Source organism: Lucilia cuprina, chromosome 5 (genome assembly GCF_022045245.1).
Source record: "Lucilia cuprina isolate Lc7/37 chromosome 5, ASM2204524v1, whole genome shotgun sequence".
NCBI lineage: Eukaryota > Metazoa > Arthropoda > Insecta > Diptera > Calliphoridae > Lucilia > Lucilia cuprina.
This window is the reverse complement of record NC_060953.1, coordinates 5,578,613-5,590,613: the sequence shown is the minus strand read 5'-3', so window position 1 is coordinate 5,590,613 and position 12,001 is coordinate 5,578,613. Positions and strand designations below refer to the sequence as shown.

The 12,001-nt window shown below is 29.9% G+C and overlaps 3 protein-coding genes and 1 long non-coding RNA gene across 4 annotated transcripts in view; 3 read left to right on the top strand and 1 right to left on the bottom strand.

The window, feature by feature from the left end:
- Positions 1-148: 148 nt before the first annotated feature.
- Positions 149-1,585, top strand: LOC111685174. The gene is made up of 2 exons (XM_023447415.2): positions 149-164; positions 887-1,585. Exon 2 carries the CDS (start codon positions 937-939, stop codon positions 1,576-1,578), a length of 642 nt encoding a protein of 213 aa, XP_023303183.2. The 5' UTR covers positions 149-164; positions 887-936; the 3' UTR covers positions 1,579-1,585.
- Positions 1,586-1,828: 243 nt separating this feature from the next.
- LOC111685165 (39S ribosomal protein L2, mitochondrial) lies at positions 1,829-2,908 on the top strand. The gene is made up of 3 exons (XM_023447406.2): positions 1,829-2,309; positions 2,371-2,583; positions 2,651-2,908. Exons 1-3 carry the CDS (start codon positions 1,829-1,831, stop codon positions 2,854-2,856), a joined length of 900 nt encoding a protein of 299 aa, XP_023303174.2. The 3' UTR covers positions 2,857-2,908.
- LOC111685164 (ubiquitin fusion degradation protein 1 homolog) lies at positions 2,895-4,145 on the bottom strand. The gene is made up of 5 exons (XM_023447405.2): positions 4,064-4,145; positions 3,876-4,002; positions 3,386-3,813; positions 3,136-3,318; positions 2,895-3,080 (listed from the first exon to the last, which is right to left on the bottom strand). Exons 1-5 carry the CDS (start codon positions 4,064-4,066, stop codon positions 2,916-2,918), a joined length of 906 nt encoding a protein of 301 aa, XP_023303173.1. The 5' UTR covers positions 4,067-4,145; the 3' UTR covers positions 2,895-2,915.
- A 1,153-nt stretch (positions 4,146-5,298) lies between these two features.
- The window catches only part of LOC111685176, a 10,754-nt gene continuing 4,051 nt past the window's right edge, over positions 5,299-12,001 (top strand). Inside the window, exon 1 of the long non-coding RNA XR_002762746.2 lies at positions 5,299-5,622. This is a non-coding gene — a long non-coding RNA (uncharacterized LOC111685176). The remainder of the gene's footprint in view (positions 5,623-12,001) is intronic.

Here is a 12,001-nt window from a genome sequence, read left to right as displayed (position 1 = left end):
TTTTCTGTGCTGTGCACGACGACCAGAGACCTGCGGCGACAAATATTAACGGCGGCGGATGCTGACACTAAAAACTTCGGTGTCGGCTTAAAGGCGACTATAAGCCGGCAAAGTTTTTAGCTTATAGTTACATTGTTTAAGGAGTGTTTAAAAAGTGGAATTTTGTAAACAAATATAAAAATAGTTTTTTTGTTGTCTATATAATTGCCTATATATACAACTTAAAATAAAAAAAACCATATTGTGCTGCCTCGAATCAGTGTACACTTAATAAGGTAGCCTCGTCGCTACAACAAATACAACAATACAAAAACAACAGGCGATTTGTTATTGTAGAACAATCCCATCTGTCAAAAAAAGCTGTGTGTGTAGAATGAAAAAGCAACAAATAAACACAATAAAAATATGAGTTTTTAGCAATTATTTAAATTTTTAACTATTAATATTAATATATTATATTAATTAAACGTGGAATGTCTGAAAATCATAACTATATCTATTGGGAAGACCAATTTTCCGAATTAAACGTGTTTTTTGTGAAAAGTGATTGGTCGTGTTAAAAATAGTTGAAACTGATTTGGAACGTATGCCGGAGCTAAAGATTTTCTTTTTTTATCAAGAGAGAAGGAGAACAAAGACATTTAATCACGATTGACCTAGAAAGCTCCTTTAAAACCATAATTTTCTTCACTTTTTAAAATTTTTACTCCTTTTGCGATTTTTTTTCTATGTAAACAAACAGGAATTTTGACAGATAAGATTGTAAAAGCTGATGATCAGCTGTGCGGACGAGGCTACCTTATTAAGTGTACACTGGCCTCGAATAAAAAAACTATTTAAAATATAAATTTTATTTTATATAATTTTTTTAATCTGGCAACTCTAGTTGTAAAATGTATTGTTTTTCTTTTGATCATTCTTTGGGCCACCAACAAAATGTGTGATTTACCAGAAAATTTACAAATTAAACGTGAACCTTCACCACCTTCTACGCCTGAGGATAAATCTTCGCCCCATAATATAAAGGCTAAGCTAAATTTGCATGTAAAACGTAGACTACAAGACTTCAGCCAAGCAAACACATCATTAGAGGAAACATCATACAATAACAAAACACCACCCGATATTAAGCAAGAGCCTCAAAAACCTGAAACTACCCGACAAAAAAGACCTTATCACAAAAGAACAGATAAAAATAAACACCTTACACCAACTTTGGAAGCCACCGCGACAACAAATGTAACAGCCTCTACTGGACCACGCAAATATAAACATAAAATCAAGCAAATTGTGGCCCACAATGATAGTCAAGAACAAAACGCCAGCACTAATGCTGTTCCACCAGAAGAGCCCGTAGCAGTTGGTGGCAGTGGGCCTAATAATACAATAACATCTGGTGCTCTAAGTGCTGGAGATGAAGATGAGATAGGTCATGATGCAGATTTAAAGGCGGTTAGAGAAAAGGAGAAATGCCCCGATGTTTTGGCCATGGTGTTAAGTATGAAGAAAAGGGCCTTAATGCAAGATCCAGAGGTGCAAAAGTTTTTAAAAGATGTTATGGAAGTAATAAAATCATAAATTTGTTTACAAAACAAACAAAAAAATTATTTGACATTTATTAGTGCTGACAAGTTTGCTTAGATTTTATTTACAAAACCCAAAGCTTTTATGTATATTATTATGTTCAAGTTAACATAACAAACAGTTTTTGTATATATTATACGGCAGCTGTTTTCTTTGACATTTCGGTGAATGGCATTTATTTTTTTTCATATCCAATAAGAATTTGTTAAATAATCTTTTTAAAACGATAATAATTAATTAAAAAATGAATAACTTAACAAGATTAATGGCCAGTTGTGCTTTACAAACACCAAAGACTTCTTTAATAACAAAAACCTCCGCCTGGTCGGCCTTACAGTTGAGAACTAAAACCAAAATTGTGGAAAAACCTAAACCAGGTGGCGGCAGACAATTTAGACGTATTGTACATTTTAAAGATGAATACACAATTGAGCCCTTAAAAATAACCCATCTGGCCGGTAGAGATCCTGTGACAGGACGTGTGGTAGCCAAGGGTATTGGTGGAGGTATTAAGCAAAAATATCATTGGATTAAATGGGTACGTGATGGCCCTGTGGAGGGACCGGCTCAGGAGGAAAAAGTTTTGGAAATTTTAGATGATGGCTGTCGTACAGCCAAAATAGCTTTAGTGGGTGTGGGCGATGAATTGAAATATATATTGGCCAGTGAAAATATGAAACCTGGCGATATTATCAAAACTTCCAGATTTATACCCAGAATACCAGGTAGATATGGAAAACATGTTTGATGTTTTTTTGCTAATATAAAGTAAAAATCATTTTCTAGTTAGACCCAATGAGGGAGATGCTTATCCCTTAGGAGCTTTGCCAGTGGGCACTAGAATACATAATTTGGAAAAGAATCCCGGTTATCCCTGTCATATGATACATGCGGCTGGTACGTTTGGTACTATTTTGCGTAAATTCGATGATAAGGTGGTGGTGCAATTACCCTCCAAAAGAGAATTTGCTTTTGATAAAACTTGCATGGCTACCGTGGGTAAGTAGTTAGTTTCATTGTTAAATTATTGAAAAACAAAAAGTGTTTCTTTTTTATTTGTAACAAGGACGTGTTAGTAACATAGAACATAATAAGCAACATATAGGCTCTGCTCAACGCATGCGTGAATTGGGTAATCGTCCTCGTTCTGGTTTATGGCAACGTAAAGATGGTCGTTTTGGTCGTAAGATACGCAAACTTCCACCTATGACTTCAGTGCCACCACCACCTGGCAAACCTGCTGAAATTATAAAACTTACTTTACCTTTGTAAAATATTTTAAAGAAATTTTATTAAAATTTAAAATGTTATGTATTAAAAAAAATTTTAATTTATTTGCGTGATTTTTTCATGGAGAAACCCTGGCCTTGGAATGTTTCTTCCGGCTCGGGTGCTGATTCGATCTCAGCCACACGATCGCTTATGGGCTTGATGGTCCGATCAAATTTCAACATACCAAATTTGTAGTCATAATCTGGAACACCACGAGCTAAAATCTATGGAAATTGAAACGTAAAGGTATTTTCTAATAGTTAAATAAATAAAATTAACCTTTTTAATGACCGGTGTATCCAATTGTGAGTCCTTTTTCTTTTTACCATCCAGACGTACGCCGGAACCTTTGAAGGTTTCCACTACTTCTTCCATAACATGATCTTGAGGCTGTTCTTCTACCGGTTGCTCTTTTTTGGCAGTCGTGGGTTCTTTGTAACCCACCGGAGCCTCGAATTCCACCTTTAACAAGTTAAAAATAAGGAAATTAATAAAAGTATTTAGTCATTCATATAAAATAATTTCTTACATTCATATCACACTCTATAATGCTGACGGCATTTCCCGGTTTCGTTTCCAACACACACAATTCATACACTTTCTTATTGTATTTAATAGCCACCACATCGCCTGTAGTCAAACAAGCGAAATTACGCAAAGCATTTTCCAATACAGCCTTGGGATTTGTTATATCCAAAAAATCTGTGCTATGAGGCTGAAATTTCGAAAACTTAGCCACCGGCAAAGAAACACTTTCAATTGTTAAGATATCTCCCTCTTCTAGCAGTAAATTATCCATCATCCAATAGGGCAAATAGCATTTACCCTCATCGGCCACAAACTCTAAAACGCCAGCATGTGATGTGCGACCTTTTTTATTATTGATCAACTTAAATAACATGGGATATTCAACATTTAAACGCGTCAATGAATCCAAGGCAGAGGGAGGCATTATAACTAGAATATTATAAGAATTATAATACAATTTTTTTGTTTAAAATAGTATTGAATAGTATTACTTTTGCCACCATTCTCCACATCTTGTCTTTCATTGCCCGGCAGCATGGATACCGAGAAACATTTGTAGGATGCCTTAAAATTGCGTCCTGCTTCGGGAAACATTACATTAAAACCACCAAACTGAAACTAAATTTTAGGTTTTTTTCTTTGTATTTATATGTTTAATGTATTTTTTTATTAAGCTTACCATTTTTGTTTAATTTTTTTAGTTTTAGTTGAATTTTCTTTAAAAAATTAAGTTTTTTTCTAATAATTTCTCAAATTTTCTGTTTTTTCGTTAGTTTTGTTATTGTTTTTCTTTGTTTTTGCGAATGACGTTTATTTTTTTAAGATAATTCACAATAGTTTTTGCATTTGTCATAGGGTAAATCACAGGAAGTGGTTAGCTTAACAGCTGTTAGCTTTACAGTAATGGCAATTGTTAGATTTTGTTAAAAAAAAATGTTGCTTTTTTAATGGCAGCTAGTCTATAATTTTAAAGAGATACTATACTATAAAGTAGAGTTCTATAAATCGACTTTCGAACAATCGACTTTTTGTCGAAAAAAGTCGAAAAGTCGAAGTCGACTATTTTGTTTCAAGAAAGTCGATAACTCGACTATCGTCTATGAAAAAAAGTCGAAAAGTCGACTTTGTAAATAAAAGTCGAAAAAAGTCGGAAAGAGTCGAAAAAAGTCGGAATAAGTCGAAAAAAGTCGGAAAAAGTCGAAAGAAGTCGAAAAATTCAGTAAAAGTCAAAAAAGTCGGAAAGTCAAAAATAGAAAGAAGTCGAATAAACTCAAAAATTCCAGTCGAAAAATCGACTTTTCATAAAATGCAAAAAGTCGAAAAGTCGACTTTTAATAAAATGCAAAAAGTCGAAAAGTCGACTTTTCATAAAATGCAAAAAGTCGACTTTTCGTTTCAACTATAGAACCCGGAAAAAGTCGAAAAAGTCGGAAAAAGTCGAAAAGTCGACTATTTATAAAATATTAAAAGTCGAAAGGTCGAAAAATCGACTTTTAACTAAATGCAAAAAGTCGACTTTTCATAAAATGCAAAAAGTCGGAATGTCGAAAAGTCGACTTTTAATAAAATGTAAAAAGTCAAAATTTCGACTATTCATAAAATGCAAAAAGTCGACTTTTCGTTTCAACTATAGAACCCTACTATATACTGGACTTCTCCGATATCAAAAAGTACAAAATATTCTGATGTTTATTAACACATATGAAATCTTAGCCGGTTTACAGTATCAAATGAGGCAGTTGTTAAATTTTAACGCCGTTGTTATTTGCAGCTGACATTGTTGTATGCAAAACGAAGAGAAAAGCGGCGTAAGCTTTTTTTGCAATTTTACAAAGAGAGAGTGTTTTTTTGTTATACCAACAAATACATGTGTTTTAGCAAAAAGCAAAAGCAAAAAAGGAAAGGAAAAAGTACCATTTAAATGTTTTTGTTTCAACTGTGTAAAAATCATTCTCGTTTGAGTAACAAAACGTCTAAAACCGCATAAACGTGCTCTACTAAATATATATATAAAATAAAACTATAAAATACAAAAATAAATTTGGATAAAACACAGAGTCGCGTCAGAACAAAAAGAAAAAACTGTATTCCTATAACTTGCTAAAATACAGAAAACATCTTTTTTCGGTTTTTTAATAAAAAAAAGAAAAATTACTCAGAAAAAAAAACTTTAAAACTAAAAAGTGTTTTAAAAGTGCAAACAAAAATAAGAAAAACTAATAGGTTTTGTTAAAACAAGTGAGTAAATAGTTGATTTTAATAAAAATTTTTATAAAAAATTGAAAAAAAATCTATAAAGAAAATTCCTTAAGTACGTGGAGAAGATAAAGGAGTAGGAGGAGAAATGAGTATGTGTGTGTGTTTGTGAAAGTTTTTGTTGTTTTATTAAGGGTGTAAAAAAAGGAAAAGGGCGTAAGAAGAGCAAATTTATAAAAAAGAAGTTTTAATAAATTTAAAACAAAATTTTACTATTATTCAATCTCTTATGCAAATTTTATGGAATTTTTTTCTTTCAATTTTCTTTATACATTTTCAATAATTTTTGTGTTTTTTTTATTTTACAATATGTATTTCTTTGGATTTTTCATTTGTTTGTTGTTGCTGTTGTTGTACAATTTTTATTGTTTAACTACGTCAGTGTTGGAAATTAACATATTTTTGTTTCGTTTTTTTTTTTTTTTTTTTTTTTGATAAAAATCAATAAATCTCTATCGTATTGTCAAGCGGTAAAAGTGGGAGGAGAGAAAGGGATAAGAAAAACCTAACAGGCGCCAAACATCTGACAAATTTGTTTAAGAAAACAAAAAAAACTTGTCATGTTTTAGCTAGAAAATTACTTAACTCTTTAAAACCCTTAAGATTTAAACTAAAAATCCTCCAAAATTATGCAATAACTTAAAAATTTTTAAACAAATTAAAGCACAAATTAGTCTAATGTTTAAAAACAAAATTTCTTTACTTAACTTTGCAATAAATTTATAATTTAATAGAAATTTTTGGACTATAGAGGAGACTATACACTGGACTTTATATAAGTGTAAAGACTGGATTATATAATAGATTATAAACTAGACTAGATTATAGACTAGACTATAGATTATACTATAGGCCAGACTATGGAGTAGATTATAAATTAGACTATAGACTAGACTAAAGACAGGATTGTAGAAATTATTATAGACTAACTAATATGTTAGACTATAAACTGCACTATAGCCTAGACTATATGCTGGATTATAGACTAGACTGTACACTAAACTTTAGACTATTGACTATAGATTTTACTATAGACTAGACTATAGACTCGATTAGAGATAAGACTATAGACTCGATTATAGACTAGACTCTTGACTAAACTATAGAAAAGGATAGAATAGGCTATAGACCATACTATATAATATAATACAGACTAGACGTGGATATAGACTAGGCCATCGACTAGCATAAAGACTAGATTAAGCTATAAACTAGGTTTAACTAGACTATAGACTAAACTATATACTAGATTATAAACTAGATTATGTCCTAACTTTTGACCAGACTATAACCTTGATTACAGACTATACTGCTGACTAGACTATAAAAAACTTTAGGTTAGACTATAGACTAAAATATAGACTAGAACATAAACTTGTATATAGACTAGACAATGGACTAGCATAAAGACTAGATTAAGCTATAAACTAGGTTGGACTAGACTAGACTCGACTATAATCTCGATTATAAACTAGATTATATACTAAACTTTAGACTTGACTATAAACTAGACTTTAGACTAGATTATACATTAGACTGTTGACTAGACTATAGACTAAACTGTAGACTAGACTGACGACTCGAATATAGACTCGATTATGACTAGACTCTTGACTAGACTACAGAAAAGGAGAGAATATACTATAGACCAAGACTATAGACTAGACCAAAAACGTAGATAAGACTAGACCATGACTTAGCATAAAGACTAAATTAGACTACGCTATAAACTAGACTTAAGACTAGTGCTATTGACTAGACTAATAGAACAGACCAAAGACATTAGATTATTTGGAAGTCTAGTCTATAGTCCAGTCTATACATTAGTTAAAATCAGTTTGTACTATATTATAGATAAGACTAGATTATACTATAGATCCCTGTAATAAGATCCTATTTCAATATGTTATAAATTTATTCGTTGTTAAAGTTTTATAAATTTCTTTTATAGGTACTTCCTATTTAACAATATTTTCTTCAAAAAAATCCTTTTCATTCAACTTAATCACACGTGTTTTATAATTATTTTTTAATATTTTTTCATACCTATTCCTTTAACTTTTATTCACTCCCACTCATTGTTTCTTAAAGAAAATCCTAATACATACCTATCTACCTATTTCTCTTTCCCAAACAAAACTTATTCATCTACCTTTATTAAAGTTATTAAAACCAAATTATACGAATTTTCCCAAAAAATAAAACAATTCTTTAATTATTCAACTTAATTTTCATTAATTTTTAAACAAATTTTTCAATATTTTCAATTTCTTTTCAAAAAAAAAAATCCACTCCCCTTTCATTTAACCTCACGTGTATTTATAATTTCTTACTCATTCCTCACTCTCTCTTTCTTTCTCTCAAACTCTTTTCCCCTTAATATCCCTCTCACTAACGAAGCTTTTTTTACTACATGCGGTTTTTTTCAGCTGGTTTATTCATAATTTTTTAGCTGTTTTATGTTTTTTCTTATTTTCTTTACTTTTTTTGTGGTCTATTCATTTGTTTTGCTTAGCAAGGACTACTTTTTTGTTGTTATTGTTTGCAAAATAATTTGGCATACATTTTTTTTGAATTGTAACAAAAAGGGATTGTCAATTTGTTAATCACAGTGAATGATTAACCCAACAGCTGTTTGTTTTGTTTGTTCTTTGCAGAGCATTGTTTATTTACAAAAAATGTTTGCATTTTGGTTTTTAATAAGAAAAAAAGTGAAATTTTAAGTTATTAAACAATTTTTCTTGAAAAAAATTTCAAAATTTTTTAGTGTAAAGGACTACCTGTTTAAAATTAACTTTTTTAAAACATAACCTGAGTTATTACTTCCTTTAATACAACAGGACTTTTTTCAAAGAGCAAACTATATTGAAATAATTATCATACTCTCTCTCTCTTTTAAAAATTGTTGCTTTTTACCAGTTTTTTATCGTGTTTATCTTGTTTTTATTTTTTGTTCGTTTGTTTATTTTTACCAAACAGCTGACTTCATTTGCAAACTGTACTAAAAAGAAAACAAATATTTAGTACAGTTTTATCTTATTTTTAAAATACACAAAAGCGTTTTTTTATTCAATACCTTTTATTTATTCCAAAGAATTCCTTAAAAAAAGAGCTGCTCACTCAAGTGTGTAGCAATAAAAAAATATTCCATTATGAAATTTTTTTTCTTAATGGTAATTGGAAACCCATTAATAATATTAAAAACAAATTAATCATTTATATAAAAAAAATAACTTATTAGCTTTGAATGCTATAAATCACAACCAAATTATGCAAAAAAAAAAAAACTAAATTAATTTCATGGCATTTCATCAAAAAGATAAAGACACAAAACTGCTTTATCACCCAAAAAGTGTTCAATCATTAAATTTTTTTATTTTAATTCTAAAGAAATTTTTGATGTTTGCCCTTAAATTTTAGATAGTTTTGTTGAACTTTTTTAAAAATAGCCGCTAGGCAACAAAAGTTTTAAAAACGTTTGAATGCATTAATACAAGTAATGCTAATTAAGAGGTTTTCTTTTTAATTTTAAACATTTTGTTAGATTTGACTGTAGACTAGATGTATATAGTTAGTTTTAGACTATCGATTAGGTTATATACTATACTACAGACTAGACTACAGGCTAGACGTTAGACTATACTATATGCTAGACTATAGAATAGACTGTAGACTAAACAATATACTAAACTATAAAATAGACGTCTAGACTAGACTATATACTAGACTATAGACTAGAATATAGACTAGACTATAGACTACACTATAGAATAGACTAAAGACTAGTCTATAGACTGGACTATAGACTACACTATAGATTAGACTATAGGCTAGACTATAGACTGGACTATAGACTAGACTATAGGCTAGACTATAGACTAGACTATAGGCTGGACTATAGACTAGATTATAGACTAGACTATAGGCTAGACTATAGACTACACTATAGGCTAGACTATAGGCTAGACTATAGACTAGACTATAGGCTAGACTATAGACTAGGCTATAGGCTAGACTATAGACTAGGCTATAGGCTTTGCTATAGACTGGACTATAGGCTAGACTATAGACTAGGCTATAGACTAGGCTATAGACTAGACTGGACTATAGACTAAACTAAAGACTAGAATATAGACTTTAGACTCTACTATAGATTAGACTATAAACTGGACTATAGACTAGACTATAGACTAAAGTATAGACTAGACTATACAATGGACTTGACTATAGACTATACTAGTATATATGCTAGACTGTAAACTAGAGTGTAGACTAGTATATATAGATTTTAGACTAGACTCTATACTATAGACTGTAGACTAGACTATAGACGGGACTATACTATAGACTTGACTATATAGCAGATTATAGAATACACTATAGATTAGACTGTAGACTAAACTATAGAGTAGACTATAGACTAGACTTTAGACTATATACTAGTCTTTACATTAGACTATATATTAGATTTAAGACTAGACTATTGACAAAAGTTTGGACTATAGACTGTACTAACGATTAATGTTGGCAAGTCTATGACGCTTTTTTTTCTCCTAAAGATTTGGCAACACATTTAAATCATTCTGCGTAATCTTCTTCTTCTTACAAGTGACACACTCTTTAAATAGAAAAGAAAAATCTTTCACACACACAGCAGAACAAAGTCTATAGACAACACTTTAACTAAGTAAACGAAAAAAAAGATTAGAAATGGCGGTATGTATTTATATTGCTAAATTAAAATTCATACAAATAAAATTAAAACGTGACAACCGACTCTTGTTAATACAAATATTTGCTTCGTCAGCATTTTTATTTAGCTTACTCACATGTATATATTATACTAAAAAACAGCAACAACAAAGTAAATGTATTAATTGTTGTTGTTGTTTGGGTTTAAAATGAACTGAAGAAAAAAATTCCAAATTTAACATTGACTGAATAGAAGCACGAGTTTATCGCCTGATAACCATACATTGTGTGAGTTTTGTTTGTTGTAGTAGTTAGTTTAATGGAAAAGTATATACATATGTACATACATACGGATGTGTCAGAGAGTTATTAAAAAACAATAACAAAGTATATGCAAAACAAAAACACTAACAAAGTAATAAGAGAGCTTGGTTAGATAACAGAAGGGCTAGAAGGGGGTCTGTGTGTGTGTTTTTTTTTTGCACAAACAATTAAGTAAATGGCAAGACACTTCTACACACATGAGTAATGTTCCCAGCATGTGATTAAATAACATGGATTATTTAAAATTAAAAAAAAAAAAATAATAATAAAATTTTATTTATTACAATACCTTGCCTTAGTTGTTTTTTATATACCGGCCTCCCTTAGTGTGTTTTATTTATTTGTTTATTCTATATCTAGTTATTAATATTATACCCATAACTTTTGCTGCTCATAGATGCAATAGCAATAACAACAATTTATTAAGTAAATTAGCAAAACGTAAACAACATAACTACGCTAGTTAGTGTGTACGTTAAACGGTACGTATAATAAATATTGAAATATAAACGATATAGACACAAGACTAACCTTCCAAGCAAGAGTTATAAAACAATCAGAGTCAAGAAAGGGAGAGTGGTTTCAAGGAGGTTATGTACCAAGTATGGAAAATTGTAATTTTAAAACTTATAACATAAGGATTATGTTTTTTACACTATAACTTAGTTAAGTACCTCCCTTAAGCAATAAAATCACAATTCGTACAATATTTATTTAAATTTATTTCCTAAATTATTATCTTATACATATTTAACTGGACTTTATATCCTACTTCAACTTTTTCATAACATTGTTATCTGTTATTCTTAACATATAAATTTCAACAATTTCTACATTATTTATTTAAACAAATAATAACATTTAGATAAATTTTATCAAAAACTTAATCACTTTTTTTTTATAAAAACACTAAAAATACTTTTCAAATGCAATATTCTTTAACAATTCTTCAAGTTAAACAGTTGTTGACTTAAATTGAAAAAAAAAAAGAAAGTGTTTCAAAAATAGTTAATTTTGCCGGATAATAAAAAAGATTATTTTGATAAATGTAAGTTAATATAGTTTAAATAAATACAAGTCTTGTATATAATCTAGCCTATAGTCTATGGTCTAATCTAAATTCTAGTCTATAATCTTGTCCATAGTCTAGTTTATAGTCTAGTCTATAATCTAGTCTATAGTCTAGTCTATAGTCTAGTCTGTAATCTAGTCCATAGTCTAGTTTATAGTCTACTCCATAATCTAGTCTATAGTTTAGTCTATAGTCTAGTCTATAGTCTAGTCTATAGTCTAGTCTATAGTCTAGTCTATAGTCTAGTCTATAGTCTAGTCTATAGTCTAGTCT